At 47.9% G+C, this 26032-nt stretch overlaps 1 protein-coding gene across 1 annotated transcript in view; it reads right to left on the bottom strand.

Annotated features, from left to right (window-relative positions):
• GRIN2A (glutamate ionotropic receptor NMDA type subunit 2A) overlaps window positions 1-23152 on the bottom strand; it is a 433921-nt gene extending 410769 nt beyond the window's left edge. The window contains exon 1 of the mRNA XM_055409472.2: window positions 22562-23152. Coding sequence (XP_055265447.2) covers window positions 22562-22975 — 414 coding nt within the window. The 5' untranslated portion in view covers window positions 22976-23152. The remainder of the gene's footprint in view (window positions 1-22561) is intronic.
• Between the last annotated feature and the right edge of the window lie 2880 nt (window positions 23153-26032).

Here is a 26032-nt window from a genome sequence, read left to right as displayed (position 1 = left end):
CATTTCATCTTCTTGACAGGCAATGGCGCTGAAGTCAGAACTCTCTTCACAGAGCTCTAAAAGACGCATAGCCTTCCCTTTCCTTGGCCAACCAGTCCACAAGTATTGGATGTACCGGTGATCCAACACTTGCCAGGCACTATTCCAGGTGCTGGGGGTACTCAGCAAAGGAGACAGACACGCCCCAGCCTTGTTGGAGTGCACCAGGGAGCCAGGACAGTGAAAACAATCATTTCAAGTATGATAAAGCCATCAGGCACACACATGAGTAAGTGCTGGTTTTCTTCTTTATATGAATTTTATAAACATTACATGGTTAGAGTGACTTGACTTGTTTTGTGTCTGGAACATAAGATCCTTGAGGGAAAAACCCTCAATCAAAGGGCAGGTCAAAATAAATCATGTAGCCAGAGATAAGTTCAGTAAACTGACTCTAAGTCTCTTAACTGAGACTCCAATATCAAACAACCCTCATTTGGTCAGATATGTTCTGGTCCTGATAACTGTGCGCTCACCTAAGTCTGCCACTTGGGCAACTGGAATAGAAAGGTCTCACGAATGCACAGTGGCCTGAAATTCAAGAATTCATTCAACAAACACAGCCTCATAACCTACTCAATGCAAAACCCTGCATTGAGTGCTGAAGGGTCTTTGTATGTGCTGTCTCCTCCACCGGAAGTACCTTCCCCCGTGTCCATGTGGCCCCTTTCCTCTCTCATTAAGTTGTCTGCTCACACGTCCTCCTATCAGAGATTCTGTGGATTCACTCATGCTGACTATCAGTCACTCCAGTTCCCTACTCTGCAGGCACAAGGCAGGAGAGCATCTGCCTCTCCCCTTGAGTAAGCTGTAGTCAACCAAATGTGTGCTGAAGCCTCTAAGAGCCAGTACTTGACTCCTCACACCCCTTCTCCCCTACCTATGACAACCAGTCAAGCTCCACGTGGCACAGAGCCTGCCCATCTGGGTCTCCAAGTGGAGGGATGTGGAACGGAGTTCCCAGCTGACCCTTGGACAGGCATGCTGCATGAATGAGAAATAAAACCCCCTTGTTACAGGCCATTAAGATGCAGGGGTTACTGTTTATGCAGCATAAGTAACCCATCCTAGCTGATTCAGCTTTTCTGAAAACCCTCTGGTGAAGGGCCTCTCCCGACACGCTCCATCTCTTAATCCCGCTTTTATCCCAGCTCTTGCCACAATCTAACATGACATATTTCTCACAAGTTCATATTTTGCTCCCATCCCTCGAATGTAAGCCCCCTGAGGGCCGGGGCTTGTTCTAGTCATTGGAGATCCCTGTGGCCTTCTAAAGTATGCCTGGACACAGGAGGCACCATATGTACTTGTGGAATGACTGAACACACACACGCAGATAGAGGTAGGTGAGAAAGAACGGTTCCCATTAGCAACAAAAATTATCCTCAGCTTCAGAATGCTTTCAAAAAGCCACGGAAAGGCACCTAACCCCTGGGAGGGCAGTGATGCAAGTTCTCCCAGAGCAATGACTTCTGAGACGAGTCCCGAAGGGTTCCTGAGAGAGGCAGAGCAGAAGCACAGGCAAGAAGCCAGGTGTACTGAAACAGCCAGAGCAGCACTGTTTGTTATGTTTCATCGGGCCAACAAGGACAAGCATTGTACAAAAGACAAAAGGGGAGCTTCAAAACTGAATCGATTTAGGAAACTATTTCCGATCCGTCGCTCAGTCGTGTCCGACTCTTTGCGACCCCGTGGACTGTAGCCTACCAGGCTTCCGTCCATGGGATTCTCCAGGCAAGAATACTGGAGTGGGTTACCGTTTCCTTCCCCAGGGGATCTTCCCGACCCAGGGATCGAACCCAGGTCTCCCGCATTGGAGGCAGACACTTTAACCTCTGAGCCACCAGGGAAACTACTTAAATATGGTTAAAAAGAGGTCTGTAGGGCAGGACTTCTCAAAGCCTCAAATGGGATAACGTGTTGTAAATATCCGAGGGTTTCCTGATGTTCAGGGTTTCCCGATGCTGAACATCTTCTAAACTTATTTTGACTTAAACTCTTCTCTGGAAGGAAAACTTCTTGGGATTAATATTCCTTGGAATTCTCTTTGGGGAAAGCAGGAAATTGAAAAGAGAGGGGAGAGAATGGAAGCTGGAGGTTAGAAAGGTGGCCAGAGGTCAGAAATCAGGGTAAGAAGCTTTGTATGACCAGTAGTTTTACATTTCATCTGAAGGCAATGAGGTCTGCACTGAGGATCCCCCAGCAGAGAAAAAGGCTTTCCAGGTGGTGCAGTTGGTAAAGAATCAGCCTACCAATGCTGGTAGATGCAAGAGACTCCAATTCAGTCCCTGGATCTGGAATATCCCCTGGAGTAGGAAATGGCAGCCCACTCCAGAATTCTTGCCTGGGAAATCCTATGGACAGAGGAGCCTGGCGGGTTACAGTCCATGGGGTCGCAAAGAGTTGGACACAACTGAGCGGCTAAGCGCACACACACACACACACCCCACAGAAGAAGGATGTCCTTGCAGGCCCTTTCTACAGCACCATTTGATGGGCCAGGAGATCCATGGACAGGGAGTCAGGAAATAAGATGCCTTTAGCAAGTTCTTCCATATCTACTTAATGGCTTGAGTTAAATCCATCCTTTCTGTGGTCTCAGTGAACTATTTTGTTCAATAAGGTGACTTTGATACCATCTATGATTATGATGTTGGATGTCTAAGGTATCACATTTCCAAAGGCTCAAAAGATTTCAAAAAACAGTGAATAATCATGCAGAAATCCATTGTAAGTGGCAGAAGGGACCCTGGATAATGAAAGAATGGTGTAACCTTGAGGTCAGGAGAACTGTCAGCTTTCCAGTTCCTGCACACACCTGTCTCCTTTCTCCCCAGGGAAGCTCCGGTCCCCACAGTGATTTTCAACACTCTTGTCACTCATAGAATTAGCTGCTTCATGGCTCCAGCTGAATTGTCTAATGCAAAGAGTAAGAGGGAGGGGATCATGGCATGAAGCGGAGCTGCCTGCCTTATCACGTGAGGTCAGCTGTGTAGCAGAAAATAAATTTAAGAAACCCAAACAATTAAACTGTCACTTCCCATTAGAGGAAGAACGTTCAAAGATGCAACTAAGGGGGAAGAGAAACAAGGAAAGAAAGTATATTTGATGGAACCAGTGCAGCGACAGCTTTTCCACTCCCGGTCTACGATGGCAAGACAGCCTCTTGAGCAGGTTAAGACAGGGATTTGCTGTTTCAAACTGCATACACGAGGCACTGGGGAGGGCTGCAGGGGCCAGGCCGGAGGGCAGATGAGAAGGGTGACAGCAAGGATAAAGAAGAGAAATTCATTCACGTGGGAGACCAGTCTGTCTGTTGTGTGGCAAGAAAGATACTGAGAACGCAAGAGGCAGTGAGTGGGAGGCAACTGCTTCTGACCCAAGAGGCAAAGAGGCACCTGGACATGGAGAACTTCAAGCACATTGGACAAGGCAGGGCTCGTTTTGCATCTGTATTTCTCTTTAGCGTTTTCAGGGTCTCCATATGTCTTATCTGATCCTCACTAAGAACTCTGAGAGGCAGGCCGACCGAGGTGATGATCAGCACAGGTGAGGCACGTGGTGACAGAGTCGGAACGATGGGGAGTGTCGACGGAAGGGCCGGCGTCTCTGGTCCACCTGATGGATGCAGTGTGGGAGACAGAGAAAGTGGGAGGGGACAGACAGCAGACTGCAGGGACTCTCGGGAGCCTGAAGAAGAGTTTACACTTTACCCTGGATAAAGAACAACAATCATAAACTCAAAGGACAACAGTAGAAATAATGAGTTTTGCCCTGGGGGTGTACCCCCCTTAAGAGTGGAGCTTAATACGCTCAAAGCTCCCCTTTGGTGGTGTGAGCGGTGGCTGATGGTGAACATGTGGGCAGGAAGACTGGAGTCAGAGTCCAAGTGAAAGGTGACAGGGACCCAGTGACACAGAGAGGAAGGCAGTCACCCAGAGTCAGGCCGTTAAAGAATGGGCAGATCCAGAGGACCCGATGTGGAGCCAGAGGTGGTTCTGTCTTGCCCGAGCGGCAATCAAGCATGTGCGATGAAGCGTTGACTCGCTCTCAGTTCTTCTAATTAGTTGATGAGAAAGTCTCCATTTGGTGCTAATAGATCTTCAACACCTTTCTGACACGTTTTAATGTCCTTTTAAAAGAGAGTGTGATATGCTAAGCCTTAGTAGAAAACAGCACTGTGTTGTGTTCCCTCATTTTGTGTTGCGTGTCCTCATTTTAATTTTCCTTTTACGTTTGTGTGTGTGTGATGTTGCGTGTTAGTTTACTGTTGCCATCTATTTATGGCAAGGGAAATCAGTTTCTATTTTTGGTAGTGATATAGCATTTCCTTTTAAAATGTGTTTTCTTTTTAAAGACGTAAAGAAAACCACTGTGGGGGAAGAAAGGTCAATCGTCAATCAGTTAAATGTAGCATTACCATATGACCCAGCATTCTGTGGGGCATACACCCAAAAGAATTGAAAACAGGTGCTCAACAACAACAAAAATAATTGTGCACAAATGTTCAGAGCGTCACCATTCCCAATAGTCAAAAGCTGGAGACAACACAAATGTCCATCAAAGGGTGACTGGGTAAACAAAGTATGTTTATCCATAATGCAATATTATTCAGACATAAAAGGGAATAAAGTATCAACACATGCTACAAAGTGGATGGACTGATCTCATGTTGCGGCTGACAATTTGTATTTTTGATACCACTGCTTAGAGGCAGAGATAGGTATGCTTGGGGAACAGAAACGTCCCTACATGCAGCTGAACCAGAGATTTTGACAGCTTTAATGAATTCTTCCAACCAATTGCCCTAACCCAAATCAACCATAAAAGTTAATAGATTCATTTATGAGATATAACTTGATCTCACTGTTTTTTGGAGAAATGCTCAAATTAACAGAGAGCTTATCATTAATTTACTCTTGCTCTTTCCTCTTGCCCAAGTATCCCAAATTTCTTGACTCTTTTTTTCCCTATCAAGGTCCAAGAGTGACAGGGAAACTGTTCTCAAAGACTTTGGTGGAGGCACGTTAATCGTTCAGACAACTCCCCACAAGGCCATGTGTGAGCTACATGAATCACCCCTTTGGAAAGGATATTAAGCGCCTATGTGCACAAGTGTCTGTGCCTTTTGCAATCTGCTCGGTGCCCTTACTCAATCTGCCACAGCACTCCTCAGCTGCCAGGGAAGCCGATGGAAAGGATTAACATCCTCGCACACAAAGTTCTGCCCGGGCTTGACACCAACCCCCAAACAGAAGAACAGATTCCGCTGGATGCTGCTGAAATAAAGAGGCAGGAACATCAGCTGACACTTGCCTACTGAGAGCTTCGAAGGTTTTGTGAAATGTGAGGCTCAAAGTGTAACCAAGACATCACTTATTAAGTACCTACTGTATGGTGGAGCTTCCCAGGTGGCTCAGTGATAAAGAATCTGCCCGCCAATACGGGAGATGCAAGAGATGAGGGTTCGGGAAGATACCCTGGTAGAGGAAATGGCAACCTGCTCCAGTATTCTTGCCTGCAGAATACCATGGACAGAGGAGCCTGGCGGGCTACAGTCCATGGTGTTGCAAAAGAGTCGGACACAACTGAGTGACTGAGAATAGCACTGAGGGACTAAGAACAGACAGCACAGTACAGATGGTGCTGGGCCACGAGCAAACCTCAAAACCCAGAGCCAGGGTTCTCATCCAGCAACGTTTAGCAGGTCTGGAGACATTCTGGCTGGTCACAGCTGGGGCTTCAGGATTCCACTACTAGAACCAGGGGAAAGGTCAGGGATGCTGCTAGACGTTATATGGTGCACAGAACACCGTCCCCACCCCCACAACACAGGTGCTGAGGTTGGGAAGCCCTGCCCAAGAGCCGAACTAGAACAAGGTTCAAATCCTGGCCCTACCACTTGCCACCTGTGTCAACTCAGACACACGCCTTAAGGTTCTATGAGTCTCAGTTCCTTCATCTGTAAACTGGGGATGATAATGCAGCCTACCTCGTCATGCTGTTGCATGGATGAAACGTGTTAGTAGCCCCACTTGAAGATCCTTAATCATATTTGCAACATCCCTTTTGCCATAGAAGGCAACGTATCACGGATTCCGGGCATTAGAACATTTGTGGAGGACGATTATTCTATCTACCACACTCCCTAAAGCTATTGGAATAAAACTATTTAGGAAGCACTGAAGTCCTAGAAGTGTTCTAGGAAGGATTCCAAGACGAGAACTCGACTCCTCAATGCAGGAGCCCCTCGGCCAAAACAGAAACCTTATTACCACGAGAAGAACAAAGTCAGTCTTCAGGAAGACGGGGGTCTGGGTTCTGAGATGGTGCATCTTAACTCGCTCCCAGTTTGGGAGGAGAATTAGAGCATTAGGAAAGTTTGGATTTAAGCTTGAACCACCATACCACCTTTCCGTATTGGTTTGCTAGGGCCGCCATACCAAAGCACCTAACGACAGACCAGGTGACTTAAGAGAAAGTTAGCTTCTTGGTTGTGGAGGCTACAAGTCTGAGAGCAAGGAATCAGCAGGGTCGGCTCCTTCTGAGGCCTCGCTCCTCGCCTTGCCAACGGCCGTCTTTCTGTGTCTGCACATGGTCTTCCATCCATGCATGACTGTGTCCTAATCTCCTCTGCTTATAACGACATGAGTCACATTGTATTAGAACCCATTTTAACCTAAATTATGACCTCACTGTACCTTACTTACCTCTGTAAACTCCCCATCTCCAAATACAGTTATATTCTGAGTGCTCTGGGGCTAGGGCTTCAACACAGAATTTTTATGGGGACACAGTTGAGCCTGTGACACTCTCAAACAATAAACTCCAAGATATCCCAGGTTCCTCCTACCCTCAGGTGAAGCCAGAGACATGTCTCTCTTCCCTGGAAACCATTAGGATTTGAAAACCTCTAGACACCAGGTTGGGAAGGAGAATTTCCCACTCTATAGGAGGGAGGAAGAGCGCAGACTCTACGTGCAAATCAAGTATACAATCCCACTGAGGCACATCCTTTGGAAAGCTGGATCTTGAATGAAGCTCATTTAGGCTTGGAGTATTCCAAGCAGGTTACGACATTTTTGTGCTTCTGCAAGTGACCACTAACACCCCCAAAACTGAAACAGACTGTTTCATTCAATGCCAATGAAACAGGAGTTCCTTGGGAAGGTCTTGCCCTGGAAGACAAGGAGCCAGGGGGTGGGAGGTGGGCAGTGAAAGCAAAGCTGGCTTCAGCTCTCGTCTGCCTCTTATCATGGGAGGGGGCATGCATGTGGCATGCAGGTGGAGAATTAACTCACAGGAGAGAAGGGGAAAGCGCTGGGCTCAGAGGTAGAAGAAAGCACACTTCTATTCCATATTTTAGAAGAGGGAACCTCAGAAGGTGTTCAGCCCCACCTCCCCATTTCAGGGCATGGCTGACATAGGACAGAGGAGACAACCATCCACTCTCCTATCCTGGAAAACCACTGCACACACCTTGGCATGAAAGGCACGAGAGATCTCACTAATACTCTAGTGTGATAGCCAGCTGATACAAACAGGTAAAACCGAGCTGATTATTAAGACACTGAAATGCCTGGGTTTCGATTGCCACAGCCTTCAGGGTCTTCAAGTCCCTCTGCCATTCAGTCCCTCCCTCGGTAACCTCCCCACCGCCACCTTCTCATAATCAGTCACGAAAGGATTAGTGCCCAACAACAATGGGATCTCCAGGATCTTACAAAGAGGGTCTGTGCTCTGACTCATCACTGACTGTCCTAGTCCCTTCGGATTGCCTTATGACAAGGAACCAGAGGCTGGGTGGCTTATAAACAACAGATATTTCTTTCTCACAGTTCTGGAGGCTGGAGGTCCCAGATCAGGGCAGCAGGAGATTCAGAGTCTAGTGAGGACCTGCTTCTTGGTTCACAGAGGTAACTCTTCTCACTGTGTCCTCACACGGCAGAAAGGGGCGAGGGAGCTCTCTGGAGTCTCTTTTGTTGTTGCGTTCAGTCACCAAGTCACGTCCGACCCCGTGGACTGCAGCACCAGCCAGGCTTCCCTGTCCCTCACCATCTCCCAGAGTTTGCCCACGTTCGTGTCCACTGAATCAGTGATGTCATCCAACCATCTCATCCTCTGCCACCCCCTTCTCCTCCTGCCCTCAATCTCTCCCAGCATCAGGGTCTGGGATGAGTCGTCATTCCAGAGTCATCATGAGTCGTCCTTTAAGACTGTCTTTGATCTCCTTGCTGTCCAAGAGACTCTCAAGAGTCTTCTCCACACTTTGCAAGCATCAACTCTTCAGGGTCTCTTTTTATATGGGTTCCACCCTTATGACCTAATCACCTCCAAATATTTTGAAGCTCCCCCCATGCCTCTTAATATCAACCTAAATCCCTCTTAGTTTCACTTACAATTCCTTTCACTGCTCCTACTCCTGCCACAGAGACAGAGATCAGCCGGTCCCTGCCACCCAGGCAATATCCCTTTCAGGTGGCAGGGCAGTGACCGTCACATCCTTATCCTGCCTTCACATCCCCACCGTTTACCACAAAGCCTGTGACAGAAGCCCACCTCCAGCCAACTGGGACATGGTTCTGTCCCACACCTCCTGGCAAATCATAATAGTCAAGTCCCACAAGATGATTTTCCACTGGGAAATTTTACATGTTAAAGCAATTCTTGAAACAACATTGATACAGACACACTGGCTGAGCAATGCCGGGTGACTAAGAATGAATAATCATAGAACTCCCTGCCAGGCTTCAAAATATTTATTATTTTTTAGAAATTCAAATTATTTGACTGTACTTTATACTTGAATCCATCATTTTCTGAGGTTTTCCATTTACTCAATGAGAAATATCAAAGAGGTTAAGATGCTCAGCACCCAGGGAATATAAAAGTGTGGTGTGACTAAATTAAATGTATTCCACAGCAGATGCCATAAAAGAGATGCAAACTAAAACAATGAGATAACATTTTCACCGAGTCAATTAGAAAAATTTTTGTTTCAAGTGCTGGCCATAGTTAGACTACAGAGGTACTTTATTATAGCTATTAGAAATATCCAGTGGTCCAATCTTTCTGGAAGCCAATTAGCAGTAAAGGACTGTTAAAAAACAGCCACAGTTAACATAAAAATAATCTAATAAATGCACAACTTTAGAGGATTTGTGAGATTCAGAGATGTATAAAGAAAATAAAAACCACCTTTGAGCTCATCTGCCAACAGCTACTATTAATGCTTTGATATATATCCTTCTATGGACGGAGGAGCCTGGTAGGATGCAGTCCATGGGGTCGCTAAGAGTCGAACATGGCTGAGTGACTTCACTTTCACTTTTCTCTTTCATGCATTGGAGACGGAAATGGCAACCCACTCCAGTATTCTTGGCTGGAGAGTCCCGGGGACGGAGGAGCCTAGTGGGCTGCCGTCTGTGGGGCTGCACAGAGTCGGACATGACTGAAGCGACTCAGCAGCAGCAGCCTTTTTGTCTATATCTTATATATAAACACACATATAAAATATACGTATTTTCTTACCCAAAGGCTGAATTTTCTTTTTTCTCATATTTGAGTCTTTTCCTTTTCTTTTTTTTTTTCATTAATTATTTTTTATTGGAGGCTAAAAAAGAGGGTCAGAAAGTCAAACCAATAGTTGAGAGTCAGACCTTTCAAAGGATTAGGAATCACTGCTTTACACAAGAGTTTATAAAGTATATGCTGCAAGATTGCTTCTGACATTATAATCAACATATCTGAGAATGATCTTATCCATACTAAGCTGAAAAGGCTTTCTACAAGCTCCAGTTATCAGATTGTTCATCTTTAAATATTCAATTTTTCACGAAACATGGTTACCAGGGTATCAGCACTGGAAAAAAATATATATACATATACGTATTGATGATATAACTTCATATATAGCTTTTAATTTACTTTATATTATATCATGTAATTCATATGTAATTATCAATACAACTTATTTATAAGCATTTTTATCTGCTACATTTTCCAGTCTATGGATACATCGTGATTTACTTGATAATTTCGATTTCTTCATATTTGTTGCTATTAAACACAACACCTCAAATAAAAAAACACCTCAGTGGACACAGCGGGGGAAGGAGAGGGTGGGACAAATGGAGAAAAGGTTATTATGGAAACACATACATTACCGTACAGAAGATAGATAGCAAGTGGGACTTTGCTGTGTGACACAGGGAGCTCAACCCAGTGCTCTGCGACAGCCTGGAGGGGTGGGATGGGGAGGGAATGGGAGGGGGATTCGGGAGGGAGGGGACATATGTATACATGTGGCTGACCCATGTTGATGAATGGTAGAAACCAACATAATATTGTAAAGCAATTATCTTCTAATTAAAATAAATAAACACCTTGGGGAACAGCTTTGCAAGAAAAATAGGTTGTAACCATGCACGGTGATGAATGTTAACTGGACTCATTGTGGTATTCATTTTGCAATATATACAAATATCAAATCGTTGCATCGTTTACCTAAAACTAACATAATTTTATTTCAGTTATGCTTCAATTTAAAAAAAAAAGAGTAAACAAGGGGAGCGAAAAAATGAATACCAATTAACCAAGGTGAAAACCAACAGCAATTAACTAAAGGACAATCTGACCATAAAGCTCGGGTCTTCACCTGGGCCTGACATCTTCAAAATTCCGTAGGCGGAAGCCATGCTCCTCAGCTGGCGCTAGAGCCTCTGCAAGCACGTCCTTTTCTACAGCTCCCAGTGTCTTCCCACAGTGGCTCTGTCCACTCATCAATCAACACATTTCCTCAGCCCCACAAATATCTTAGCTTTACAACAATTCACTTAGAAAATAAGGGGTTTTGTGTTAGGTTTTTTTTTTTTCAGTCCAAGGACTATAGACATACAAGACAATAGGGATCTCGAATGGCACTCACTCCTTCTGGCAAGAATTTCCTAACGTGGAATAGACAAGATAAAGCAGGAAACATCCCGCCATTTGTGACAACAGACTAGAAATCGGCAAAAGACTCAGTGTTTTGATTTTAAGAACTGCTGTCCAGAGGAAAATCCAGGAGCTGTCAAGGCGTCCCTGGAGCCTGACAGCCTCGAGGGACAGGTTTGGCAGAGGGGTGATGTGGCCTCCTCCACGCTGAGGCTACTCCTCGGGCCACTGTGCTGGATGATGACCTACAGGCAGGCACGTGGGTGGTGGCCTGTTTCCGGATCCAGAGTTCTTGACTTTGACCCTAGGGCATCTTCCCTGGCTTTAATCCCCCACCCTCAGATCTCTGAAAGAGGTGCTCCTTTCTATAGTCTCATAGCCCCCAAACCATCGATGCATCACTCAGGGCTTTAACTGCACGTCTCCTCCAGCTAGACTCTGAGTCACATGGAAGCAAATAACCTTTGTGTGTGTGTGTGTGTGTTTGCATGCGCGCACCTGCATTTTTTAAATTGGAAATAGTAGCTTTACAATGCTGTATTAGTTTCTGCTGTGCAACACAGTGCATCAGTGATATGCATACATATATCCCCTCCCTCTTGGTCCCCCCCTCACCCCATCATCCCACCCCTCTAGGTCATCACAGAGCACTGAGCTGAGCTCTCTGTGCTATATAGCAAGGAAGCAAATAATTTGATCACAGATATATCTATAGAACATTTGGGCCCCGGTTTTACAGGCTCAATGAAGAATGAACATATTCATAAACCAGTAAGAATAAATCAATTCCAAGGAGGCTATGAATGGGTTTCAGAGGGTCTGTGGGCCCCTGAAATTGACATGGTATCAGATGCAAGCTCCTGAATATTCCTCTGGGGAAGGTCCATATCTCTCACTAGCCTATGACTCCTCCTCTCCCCAGATCACCCTGAAGGATCTTAAATCCCTTGGATGATGAGTAGGTAGGCCTAGCTTTGAGATGCCAGTGATTTTCAGCTTATATTCCAGTGTTTATTTTGCTTAGGAAAAAACAGACACAGTTGGGGACCAATGGAAAACGATTAACCTCTTTCAAGTCAGTGAGATTTTAAAAAAGGAAAGAGATCCTTGTAACACACCAACTTCAGCAAAAATCACAAAGGGAAACAAACTACCATCCCAATTAACATTTTTTCTCTTTGAATAGGTAACAGGGTCACCTACACGGAGAGAACTGGGCATCGTGCATTAATTAAGCAAATATTCTTTCTCTGAATGCTGCATTGTATTTTCCGGATTTTTTTTTTTTACTCTGCTCCTGAGTACCTATTTCTAATAAATGAATAATTACCAAAAAAAATACCCGTTTCCATTATATGCAAAGTTGTAAAATTTGAATGGAAAGGCAAAGCATTTGGAAGGAATCGGGTTGTGTTTGTTCCTTGGGAGGTGTGAGGGGAAAACAGAGGAAGAGATAAACAATGGAATAGTACCCAGAGCAGTGTCTGCCACAAGCAAATGTTCAAAACACAGGGGAGTACAACAGACAGATAAGGATAACTTCCTAGCTGAAACTTCAGAGAGGGGTCTGGCTGTCTCTTTAGGATATACAAAAGTACTACCAAAGTAATATGCACACAAACAGGAATATACTTTAATAAGTAATGATGATTCACTGAACTGAACTGCAAAAAACTTCCCTTTTGAGATCATTGGCAATTACTCTAAATGTCGTCTTGTGTAGATGCACTTCTCAGCCAAAAACATTTCCACTAGTAAATATGACGCCAGTTGACCTACTTATGTTTATATTTATATGTGTGTGTGTGAACTGATATATACATAGGTTTCCTGCTTTTCAAATATCATCTACCCTTTGGAATGAGGTAAAGTCCTCTGGGGATTTAGGGTGATGATGCAGGGTTCATAAATTCCTCCTCCATGTCAGGCAAATTTATACTGACTTACTCACCCACTTACAGAAAGTGAGGATGTTGTTTTTCAGCCAAACCCGAGGGCCTAAAGTATCCGGATTTGGGGATTTTTAGAAATTCAAGAACTTGAGAGCTGCAGAGTCTCAGAGTTAGGAAGGACCTCGGAGGTGACCCAGTCCAAGATTGCCAGTGTGAGTCTGACTCCCTGACAGACGGCAGTCACTCTGGGCTCAGTCAGGTCCAACAGACACATTATTCTATGCAATATCACAGTCTTCTATTAGAGACCTAATTGCCAAAGCTTATTCTTTATAACAACCTTATAATTTTACCCTCTGGTCTCAGTTCTGTCCCCAGAATAACAACAACAGAAAAATTAAGACTTAACCTTCTACCCTGTAAGAGCCCATGGGGTATTTGAACATATTGCTTATCCTGAGATTTATCTTCTCCAGGCTGAAATTTTCCTAAATATTTATTCTGAGACTCTCATCATACATTATTTAGATACTACATAATCCTGGAGGCTCTTCCTCTGGACATACTGAAGTTTTTCAACATTCATCTTCAAATATTACCCCCCACAACTAAATCAAGTCTCCAGATGTGTTAGTGTTGCTGGAGACAGCACCAGGTGGACCAACCAGCCCCTGCTCCTACACCTCTGCTAACAGAAGAAAATTTTGCTCCAGTGGCAATTATCCACTCTTGGAGAAGAATTTTGATTATGAATTTCAATCAGTGATGTTCAAGAGATGGCATATGACTCAGTTTTGGCCAATGAAATGTAACAGGAGGCCTGCTCTACTCAAAGGATAGAGGGAGGGCCCAGAATAAAGTCTCACTTCTCTCCCTTTTCTTCCTTTTATGAATGCTGGCATGTGAAGATGTGATAGCTGGAACAGAAGCAGCCATCCTGTGACCAGGGTGAACCAGCATCTGAGGAAGGCAAAACAGAGGAATGGAAAGGACCTGAGCCCTTGACGGGCTACTGGGAAACTAAGCCAGACCTAGGGCACCTTGTTAAACAATCAAACTAAATATCCTCATAGTTGGAGCCAGTGCTGGTCAAATACTCCGCGACTTGGAGTGGAAGGGACTCCTAACAACAGAAAAGGTACAATAGTACTATCACCTCTCTTGATTTAAACACTATATTTCTAGAGATGTGGGCTTTACTTTTTTAAGAACCCTATCACTCCTTGGGACCTGCTGAGTATCTGGTCAATGCAAAACAAATGAGGAAATAAACAAAAATCCTGTGATTGAGGATCACAATTTCAAATGCTTGCAGAGACCATGCAGTTAACATAAATGTGTGAATCTGACTAGATGTGAGATAACAGGGAGCAAGGAGGGTTGTAGGGAACCTAAAAATGAATGCCCTGTCCAAACACATTAAAATTCAAGCATTTAAAAATACTATGCTGGTGAAATAAAATACTAATGCATCCATGAGCCAGATCAGCAGGCAGTCCACTGGTTCATGACTCTTACAAAAATCAATTTCAAGTGAGTTGGAAAGTCACATCTCCCTCTTCCTGCAAGAATGTACATCCTTAAACCCTTCAGTGCAGTCTGTAGTATGGGTTCATCATTTCAACCTGGAAAGACAGTTTTGAATTTTAATTCCATCATCCAACATCTTAAATCATTTCAATTAAAGCAATCAGATTATTAACATCAAAATCTATATTCCCTCTTAAATCTAAGCCCCTTCCCTAAACCAACTGAATTCACAATCATTAACTTAAAAGGATAATAAAATAAGAGTAAAAGAATAAGATCACATGGATTCTTCAGTCAAATATCTTTGGGGCTGCCAGGTGTCCTCAGGCTGTCTCAGAGGCGCTTAATCCTTGACAGAAAGAAAATGAGAAACTATATATGTCCACGGGCTTCCCTGGTGGCTCAGATGATAAAGAATATGTCTGCAATGCAGAAGACCCAGGTTCAATCCCTGGGTCGGGAACATCCCCTGGAAAAACGAATGGCTACCTACTGCAGTATTCTTGCCTGGAAAATTCCATGGACAGAGAAGCCTGGTGGGCTACAATCCATAGGGCTGCAAAGAGTTGAACATGACTAACACACACACATATATGTCTAGATCCTAAGCCCAGTGCAAACACGTGTTCCAACTGGTGGAGTTATTTACCATAGAGGTCACCTCTAACAGTCACTTTCACACTGGCCACATTTAATCTTCAGTTTGCCAAGATAAAGCTCATAGCAAGTCCTAAAAACTCAAAGAAAGCTTCTGGTTGTCCCAGTTCAGAAATTATGAATCGTTTCATGTTGGACTCTCTCATTCTGAGTTCTATGAAACTCATTCCAGTTTCTCCCAGGGAATAGCCTCATATCACCACATTACCCTTCAGGTTGTTATAATATTATTATAATTTTATTATAATAACCCTTCTGGTTACTAAAAAGTACATGTACTACTGGCTTCCCTGGTGGTTCGGTCGGTAAAGAATCCACCTGCAGTAGGTTTGATCCCTGGATTGGGAAGATCCCCTGGAGGAGGGTATGGCAACCCAGTCCAGTATTCTTGCTTGGAAAATCCCCAAGGACAGAGGAGCCTGGCGGGCTGCAGTCCATGGGGTCGCAAAGAGTCAGACACAATTGAGCGACTAAGCACACACATGTACTTTGGAGAAAAATAAAAATCACAAAATATAGACACAATAACAGTAACATTCCTATAAGAAGTATATATTTAGAGCCAAGCACTAAGCTACATACTTTATATCTATTATCTCATTTAAATCTCACAACTCTAGGAAGCAGATACTATTACTGTTCTCATCCTAAAGATGAAGACACTAAGGCTCAGAGACATGACACAACTTCCCCGTGATCACCCAGAACCTGAATTTAAACACAGACAATCCAACTCAAGGTTCAACTTATTAGCCATGCTGTAATGACATTTTTTTAAAAATGAAAACACCCATGAACAAACCACCCAAAGATAATCACGGCTCACATTTTGCTAAGTTTCTTCCCAGCCTTTTCTCGCAGGTGATAAAATTTTCAGAGCTGGAAAGAGGCTTTAAAAGATAGTATCTCCCTAAACTTTCATTTTACAGAAGGAGAAGCTGAGCTAGAGAAGGCTGAAGAGACTGTCTCAAAGTCACACTGCTGTTTGGAAATGGAATGTAGGCGCTCAGACTGTCTAGGGTATTCTGGGGTCTTCTGACTCAAGCTAACTAAGTCGGTAGTTAGCGAACTCAAGCTCACTAACTTAGTAGTGGCTTCCTGGGGGACCATGTTGAGAAGAATTTAGGGCTTGTGGTCAAAAAGGACAAAATGCTACAGTGGATTAGGGGTGGCAGCTGTGAACGCAGCAACGTGGCTGCATGCACACCTCCAATTTCCCACCTCTCAAGGAGCAGTCAGGGAGAGCAGGAAAGCGACCGCGAGAGACCCCCTTAACAAAGGCCAGCTTCTTTCTCCATCATATCAGGGTTTACAAACCCCAGTGCCTTCAGGACCAACTCTAACATAAGTGAGCAAAGCGGGCACACTGGAGTCTGAAGGCAGGACAGCTTCAGGCCCATTTAAGGGGGTGCTCAGTCGCTTCAGTCGTGTCCAACTCTTTGCAACCCCAAGGACTGTAGCCTGCCAGGCTCCTCTGTCCACGGGGATTCTCCAGGCAAGAACACTGGAATGGGTTGCCATTTCCTTTTCCAATTTAAGGGGGGAGGGGCACTATTCATCTCCAGCCACCTGTCACTATGGGGAGAAGCAAGGCCAGTGTTACCAGGCCTTCTGATTTTCCCAAAGAAGCATGAAATTTGGGTTTAAAAAAAAAAAAATGTGATACCACCTAACTTTAAAATGTTGGCAACTAATTCGAATTTAAATAATTAAGTGGTAGTGTAGAATAAACCGCACTAGTTAGCAACATTATAACCATTCCTTTTCATGATGGCCTCATCAGAAGCCGTCAAGGCCCTGTTACAAATCTGAGATTTTCCACGCTGTCTTTCTCTCTCCCATTATCTTTCTGTCTCCCCCTCTCTCTACCTAGAGAAGCATTTTCCATGTGAGGCTACCAAAGAGAAGATGAACACTCCCCCAACCCCGCCAGACCACATCTATCAAGGGTCCAGGTGATGAGCAGGGGCCCCCGAGGGCCCCATGGAAAGGTCACCGTGCCTCTCGGGTCGGTGGTTCTCCATGACGTCTGTGAGGAGGAGTGATGGCTGCATCTGACGTGCCTCATGGAGAGACTAAAGGTAGGCCTCCCCACTCACGCTCCCAGGAACCACCTAATGCCTCTACAACAGGATCTGAGTGGGCTCCGTCGACCTTCTGATGTGCGTGTCTGCCCTTTCCAGGAGCTTTCTGAGTTTAATGGGCAGGCTCATCACTCCCACCCAAACTCGGAGCTGCCGGGTTACGAGTGCAGCAGCCTCCTACAGGTGAGCTGTTACTCAGCAGAGCTACGGAGGCCTTTCATATGGAAGCCCCCAACTTCTGTTAATCCTCAGGATGGCTAGTGATTATCTGCCCACTAGAGAGAAGAGGAGGCTTGGCATGCACCCATAAATCAGTCAGCATTTGGGAGCAAACACTGGGTGGAAAACCAGTTCTTCCAGAAACTGCAGCAAGCTGGCATCCAAACCAGTGACTTGATTCACTCAGTCGCCATATATTTACCCAGAAACGAAGGCAAAAAGCAAAGATCAGTGCAAGGTGCCCAAAAGAACACACACGTGGACCAGAAACCAACCTTACTAAAGGTGGGAAAAAATAGAAGAAAAGTTTAAATCATTGTGGTATACACAGAACATTCTGCACCATTTAAAATCATGTTTGAGAAGTCGATTTAATGATAAGGAAAAATTCCAAGACTACACAATCAAGTCTGAAAGAAATAAAAGCAGGTTGTGAAATATAACTGGGTCAAAATCAGAGTGAATACATTCAGCTGCCTCCCTCTTCTGCTCCAAAGACACAGAATTTATAGATCAAACTTTAGATATCTCAAAATTTATAAAATGCTGCTTGAAAATAAGGGAACCACAGATCAGAAATAGAAGGCGCTCCCTAAAAATAAATGAATCAAAAGATGAGACTCTACAATTTCAGGAGGAATCAAAGTGCATGGGGGAGTAAGTCTGATATGAGCCATGGGAGGAGAGGTCCCAAGATCTACCACGGGGACAGGGGCAGGACTGGACCCAAGCCACGCAGCTAACCGTGAGTGGGGACAAAACGTCTGCACCATCCACCATGAGTCACAGCCACAGAACCTCCCTGTATGTGTAACGGAGCCAGAACGACAGCACCTACAGGAGACCGGGGCCGAAGCCTGCACCACAGAGTGTACAGGGCAGAAGAAGAGCTCTGAGCTGAGCTGTGGACAAGAGCTCTGGTTAAAAATCACACCAGCTTACAGCTACAGGGCAGAAGAAGCCATAAAACTGCCTTGACAGTTAGTTCACAAACAAAAATTGGAGAACATATGAGGATATCCAATGATCAAACTCTACAAAACAGAAGAATTCACACGGGAAGAAAAAAGGATGCTAGCGCAATCAGAGAAGGACTTCCTAAGAAGTATTTTTTAAATCCTCGAAGGGACAGAAGAGATTTACATCCACAGAGTGAGAAGAGGTTTCAATAAAACAAAAGCAGGAAGGTATGAGAAGGTATTCTTTCAATAAAACAAAAGCAGAAAGCTGCTGTGTTTCTTAGAAATAAAATGAATCAGTGTTGAAATTTAAGACTCCACATATAGGCAAAATAATATAGCAGACACAAATGAAAAGAGCTGGTTAACTAGAATAAAGAATTGAAACACCATACAAACACAGCACAGAGAGACAGAGAACTTAAGCAAAATGTTTAAGAATCATAAAGAAATTATTGAGAGACTAACTACAGAGAAAGAGAAGGTTAGAAAGGAAACATCCAACAGATAATGGCTGAGATTCTCCCAGGATAAACAAAAAACCTGGATCTTCTAAGAAAGTCCACAGGATGCAAAGTACAATAAACAAAACAATATATACACACAATATAATCCTGAACTTACAACTAAATGGTGGTGGTGGTTTAGTCACTAAGTCGTGTCCGACTCTTGTGACCCCATGGAATGTAGCGTGCCAGGCTCCTCTGTCCATGGGATTCTCCAGGCAAGAATACTGGAGTGAGTTGCCATTTCCTTCTCCACAGGATCTTCCCGACCCAGGAATAGAACCCGGGCCTCCTGCACTGCAGGCAGATTCTTTACCAATTGAGCTATGAGGGAAGCCCTTATAACTAAATACATAGAGCTTAAAACGAAATAGATCCAAGAGTCCACAGTGGTTACCCCTGGCAATAAGATATAAAGGGAGATTTATATTTTCTTTTTTAAACTTTAATATACTTTCTAAGTGCTCTGTAATGAAAAGACATTATTTTTATAAACTGTCTGTGGAGGAGGAATATCATTATTTCAAATATACATATACACATAAACACTTAAAAAAAAATCTGTCCTCAAGGAACTTACACTCCAGTACAGGAGATAAAAAAGTATATATAGAAATAATATATAAAGCAAAACCCACGCAGTAACTGACATGGATGGATGTAGCTAAAATGTAAGCCTTGCCTTTTCCCTCCCATGGAACAGTTAGGAATAAGGGGGGAAGGAGAGGAGGTGAGGACATTGAACAACAACATAAAAGTCCAATGTCTATGCTTGATTTACTAGGGCTGTTACTAAAACCAGAGTTTATTTCATGTGCAAGGGAACAAAATGGCCAAACCAAGATAAGGTTAGAACTCTGTCAATGTTCAGCATTATTTTCACCTCTAAATTAATTGTATTTCAAGACCACCCAGTGATAGAAGCAAAAATTAATATCTCCATTGTAAATTAAATTAAACCACAAAAATCTGCCACTTTGCACATTTCAATTATTAGAAAGCTCTGTTCTTTCCTCCCCGCCTCCCCAACCAAGGGTAAAGAAGATTGGGGGAAAGGTAGGAACTGGGGAGAGAGGCTCAATTTAATTGATAGCCAAATTAACTGCCATTCTTATTCACTGAGACCGGATCATGATACCAATTTAGAAGTGCAAACAACACAGGTATGTGCTGGGCTCTACCAAATGATGTCATCTTAAGCGGGGGCAGAGAGGTCTCAGTGGCTTGAGGAGACTCGGATTCCGTGGCCACAAGACCAAGGGCACACCCAGCAAGGCGATGTCCATGACTGCTTCTTCAGAGCCAAACTGCAACTCCACAGAAACAGGCAGCAAAGACACAAGCCAGCTCGACATGCTACTAATGGACTGGACGGAAGGGCTGTTCACAGCCCAGACGGTCTCTCTCCTTTTTTAACACAGTCAGGTCTCTCGAAACCCCACTCCTCTTCACATCACTTGCACAGCCCACACAGGGGGCCCAGCATATACTCTAATGTTACCCCACAGCTTCTTTGATTTCCTGCCATCAAGACCAACTCGGAAAGCCCCAACAGTAATGAAGACCATCTGACTCCCTTCACTATTTTTGAGCCAAGGCACCCTTTCATTCCTCTCCTCTCCACCCCCTCTCAAATCAGCTTCTCATCTTGACATCTCTGAAAACGTCCTTTCTCATTTTCCTCTTGCCCTTTCCTGAGGCCCTTTTTCTTCTTTAAATGGGTTCACACTCATGTCCAATCCCCATAAGGCAGTTTTACCTGCAAGAGAAGATGCTTCCACCCATATCCTCTGGACTTCTCAAAACTCCCTTCTTAATACCCTCTTAGAGGTCTAGTGAGTCAGAGCCTGACATGGACGGGTCATTGCATGTGAAGGGGATGCTAACTATAAGCCCATTTCTGGTCCCGCTTCTTTGCCTATAGCCAGATGGGTAAGTCAGGTAAGAGACGGAGCCCCACACCTGGCAACACTTCTATTCAGCTTTTACCATATTTCTCCACTGGCTGTGCTGGGCCCTAGTCGATACAGAAGTTTCACTTTCAATATGGCTCTAAGTGCATGTTGCTCCGTCAGAACTTCAGAAGGGAGAAGGAATCAGTGATAATAATTAAAGCCCAAAATCACACTCCAAAACCCTGCTGGGAAATGCTGTTCTTCACCTTCTTTGTGCCTTCATCAGAAACCAGAGGACCAGAAAACCAGAAATCTAGTTCCATCATGTACCGTGTGGTCTTAGAGAAATCTTTAATTGCCCTGAGCCTCAATCTCTTCACCTGAAAGGTACAGGATGCTCTAATAGACTCTAAGACCTTTGCCAGTTCTGAAATCAGTGGCAAGACACAGCTGTTCCCTACCTTTTTCATCCCAGAAAGGAACCCCCCAAAAACTGAGAGGTGTCTGGGAAAATGCTCAGCCACACATAGGAATTCTGCTAGGTTGCAAACCATTTAAAAGGAATGTTTAATAAGATACTGCATCAGTTGTGTATTTCAACAGAATGTGCCGCAACCCAGGAGACCTGAAAGAATTAATACAGTTCCCAAAGGAGCTGGTGGGAATTGCTGAGGCAGAAGTAGTATTTGATTTGATGAATGTAAAAGTACTTTGAGAGCATCAGAGGCAAAGTGCTATGATAATGTCTGCTGGCTCCATTAGGATGTCTCCTGCTATCTAAGGAACACGCTCCAAAAAGGTCTCGGGGCTGGGGAGACCCACAGCGCACAAGTACATTCACATTTCCCTTCCTGACACCCCCATTTCTCTTCCAGGGCTTTGACAGAAGCACAGGGCACCCACAAACACCAGCCCTCCCCTTCTTTCTCATTCTTTACCTTGCTTCTCCTTCCCACCTGCACTCCTGCACAGTTCTCAAACCAGGCCCTCAGAACATCTCACTCAAATCTCCAGACCCCTCTTCTCCACACCAGCACCCCCAGGCGATCCACAGAAAGATCCTCCCTCCCACTCTAAGCCAAGAGATCTGGACACCTTTCCTTCATTGGGACACCCTCCAACTATGTTATCAAAACCCATCCTTGGGAGCCAACCCCTCCATCTGAGGGCCTTGGAGCCCCCGGCAGCCCCACCCAGGCAACAAGTAGGAACACCCAGCGCCTCCATGCTCTGGGTCAGCAGTCCCTTCTCTCCACTCACAGCCACTCCCTTGGAGAAACACAGACCTGTGTTTCATTAGCTCCTCAGACTTCCCACCCCACTTCCTCTAATTGTAGAGAGTCTGTGAAAACATGACATTTTTCTGCCTTTTTCTGCTTTACCTAAAACTTTGCATTTTATTCCACAATATTCCCACGTTTGATCCTTTAAAAATAGTTTCTGTGTCTTTTAGCAGGGGAAAAAATGGACATTTGCCACAACACAATCAGGTAAAACTGATATTGTAGGAATATAAACCATATTGCTTCAAGTTGCCCCCAGGCTCACCTCCCTACACCACCTAGCCATCTCTAAGCATTCCACCACCTCGTTTACTTCTGCATTTACTGAGTTCTTCCTGGCACACCCAAGGTGCCTCCGAGTACCCCCACTTTCAGAACCAAAGCAAAAAGCGTTTCCATTCGATTCCAGGTTGGAGAAGCAGGACCTGGCTCTCCACAGGGTCAGTGGCCACAACCCCCTTTCAGATTAAGACGGACGCCAGAGGCTCCCAAAAACCTGCAGTGGCCGCCATATGACTGGCGCGCTCTGGAGTCCTGACAGCCCATCGCCTCCCAGCCTTACCTTGTCAGCCATGATCATAGATGCGCCCCCGTGGATGCCCAGGATGGGAATGAAAGTCTGTGAGGAGATAAAATCCAGCATCTGGGCCACGGCCTCCTGGTCGGTGTCGTCCCCAAACACCAGGCCGTGGATGCGTGCCCCTGACATGAGGTCACACACGTGCGTGATGAGGCTCTTGGGATCCGTCCGGTTCATCAGCAGTGCTACCACGTTCACGTCCAGGGGCAGCCCGGCTGCCTGCTCGGGGCCCCACAGGTTTCGCAGTTCACGCTCCGTCACGTCGTGGCTGTGGCCCAGCAGCACTGCAATGTTTAGCGCCGGGGGACCCTTCTCCGCCGCCGCGCCCTGCGCCGGACCGCGCCAGACCAGAAGGGCCGGCAGCACCAGCAAGGTCCAGTAGCCCAGTCTGCCCATAATCGCCACTTACGGTCCCTGCAAGGTGGAGAGGAAGAGTCAGCGCCACGGCGGTGCGCGAGGGTTCCAGAGGACGGGGTTTACCGACCCAGCCCCTTGCTCTGGGAGCCAGGTACGGAAACCGCCCCAGGGAGAGCTGTTGGAGTCACTGACTCCATTCCCCATCCCCTGGCCATCCACGTCCCTCGACCCATCTGCAACTCTGTCCACAACTCCAATCTGAGCTGATTCTCCGTAACTGTCCCCAAACCCACCTTCGCATTCAGCCTCCTCTCTCTCTTCTCAACCCACATCTCCCACCGCACTCCCCAAGTGGGACCACTGGGGGACTGCCTGACGTAGGCGCACGGAGCAAACCCTCCACCCACCCCTCTCCCCGCGTGTCCAAGTTACCGACCCCGCCCCCTGCGAACCCGGCGCAAACTACCGACCAGCCCCGGCGTGCCGAGGCGGCTGAGCGACAGCGCAAGGCTAGTTGACTGGCCCCGCCCCCCGCGAACCCACGGGGGTTCATCACCCACCCGGCGCCACTCAGCACCCACGGCAGACCCCGCAACTCTCGATCAGGGACCGCCCCAAGCGCATGGACTTGAGGACGCTCGCTCGTGCGCCCGAAAATCCAGGGTGCCTGGAGGAAACTTAAGGTCCGCCCCACCTTGCGCAGAGGGGCCAGGAAGAGACCTCCAGCAGCCCCAGGACCCGCCCCCTACACGCACGCGGGCACACACAGGCTCAGGCACACACATACACACAATCTCTCACGCACGCCGTGTGCAATGCAGAATTCTGGAGGGGAGGCACGTCCCCCCCGCGGGCCGACGCGTGGGAGTTGGCAAAGAACGTGCGTGGGGCTAGGTGGGGTGGGGTGGGGGCCGGGCTGGAGGCAAGGTTGGTTCCCCAGAAGCTCTCCGACGGACGTGAACTGTGCAGCACTGGCCCACCCCCCACCCCCGGCTTTCCCACTTCAGATTCTGCTACTCAGTCTTAGGGGCACGTGGGCAGTGGGCCGCGCACACTCACAGGCACGCGCGCATTTCTGCGCACCTCCGCAGGCCCGCAGTAGAGGGGCCCAAGGCCATCCGGAGTCCACACACGTCCTCCGTCAGTGCCCACACATGGACCGCGCCAGGTGCACGGCCGCGCCCGCCGGCAGATACCAGCGTCGTCGGGCGCGCGTGCTCAGGCGCGCGCCCCTCGGCCCAGGCGCTGCCTGGCGCCGGGGGGAAGTTGGGGCGAACTCGCGCCGGCCTCGGCGCTCTCCGGCGGAGCCCCGCGAGCGCGGAGCCGCAGCGCCCCCTGGTGCTCCTCCCGCGCCTCGCTCCTGCTGCGCCCTCTCCCGCTTTCTCTCTCTCGCTCCCTCTCTCCGCGGATCCTTCTTCTCCCGCTCTTCCTCCGGCTGACTGTTCCCTCTCCCGGAACCCCGGCGGGGCCCAGGTTTCCCGCTGGGACGTACCTGTAGCCAGAGAAGGTCGAGGATGCGGTGGGGCGCGCTGCGCGCACGAGCATCTCGGCCGCCTCAGCAGCCACCGGGTTTAGCGGGTTCCCGCATGCTGCGGCCCCCGCGCGCTCCCCTGGCCGTCCCGCGCAGTCCGCATCGCCCCCACGGGGGGCGGCTATCCCAGCCGGAGGCTCTGCAGCAGGGCTCTACCGAGGCGGAGAAAGAGACGGAGAGACAGGGTCAGCCCACGGGCGGGGGGAGGGGAGGCGGAGGGACGGGGGGGACTGACTGCAGTCTGCAATGCTCACACAGCCCCCCCACCCCACCCCCGCCCCCTGCGCGCGCCGTGGGGGCTCGGCCCGAGCTGGGAAGCTGAAGCTCCGTGTCCGAGACGTCCCCCAGTGCGGCTCCTAAAACCGTGGGGCCGAAATGGAGAGCTTCACTCCCGGGGCGCACAGGAGAACCGGAGCCCCGGGTTGGCTGCCCTCGAGAAGCTAACAGGGCACCTCGGCTCTCACCCCCTGCCGCCTCCCCGGCGCCGGCAGCCAGGAGTAGTGCGGCCAGGAGCTCCTGGTCGGGAGCGGGGTAGGGAGACAAAGAGGAGGGAATGGGGGCTGAGGTGGGGGGAGGGGCGGGCTGAGTTTGCGATGTGCCGGCAGGAGGAGAGGGGGAGGGAAGGACTCCGGCTCCCTCGGCCCCGGACCCCCGAGGGACGTGCGATGTTTCCCACGCAACGAGCCTCCTGCGGTCCTGTCGCCCCTCCTATGAAAGCCTCCCACCGTCCTCTTCCCAAAGGGGCCGCTGAGGCCCCGCGTCCCGCGCGGGCACTCACCGCAGCCTCTCTCCACATAGTTCTCAGCAGTGGCCGCCCCTGGTCATCTCCAGGGCCGATGGCTGCGGCCGCGACTCTCAGCGCTCAGCGGGCCCCATGCTCCGGCTAAGCCCTCGGCGCCTCCCTCCAAGAGCCCGAGCTGGGCTTCCTGCCCCACTCCGGACAGTCGCTGCCCTGGTCCTCCGAGCGCGCGAGAGAGCCCTCTCCGCAGCCCCGGCTCCGGGCTGGTGGATGTGTGAGGGCGAGTGTGTGTGTGAGTGGATGTGGGAGCGCGCGCGCGCGTGTGGCCGGGGATCCCCGCGGTCCCCGGCCGAGAGAGGCGCGGGCGGGGGGGACAGGCAGCTCCCTCTAAGCCCTTAGCTGCGGGGCCAGCTCCACGCCAGGCGTTCAGCTCCCCACTTCCCGGCGGGAGTCCGGGAGTCTGGTTCACAGAACTGGCTCAACCGGGCTCCCGAGGCGTGCTTCTGCTGCGGTCGCCTCGCAGGAAGAGGAGGAGGAAGGCAGGGGCGCCCCCCACGCCAACTTGGGGACTTGTTCTCAGTCGGCGAGACGCTGCAGCCCCCGCGAAAGCCGAAAAGGCTTGGAGCTCCGGCGGGCGAGAGAGTCTCCCGTCCGCAGCCGCCTTCCCCGGAGGCGGGCCGAGGCAGACCCCGCAGTCCCTCGGCGCGGCGCAGACCGCGGCCACCGGCTCCCGGAGCGCACAGCAGCGGTAAGGCAGGGATAGGCGGCTGGCTGGCGGCGGGGGTGCCCGAGGCGGGCGCGCCGCTGTCCGTGGTGCTGAAACCAC

This window comes from Moschus berezovskii, chromosome 27, assembly GCF_049115385.1.
Source record: "Moschus berezovskii isolate FMDL1 chromosome 27, NW_MosBer_1.0, whole genome shotgun sequence".
NCBI classification, from domain to species: Eukaryota; Metazoa; Chordata; class Mammalia; order Artiodactyla; family Moschidae; genus Moschus; species Moschus berezovskii.
Note: the sequence above shows the minus strand (reverse complement) of the source record. Positions and strands in the feature narration are given on the sequence as shown.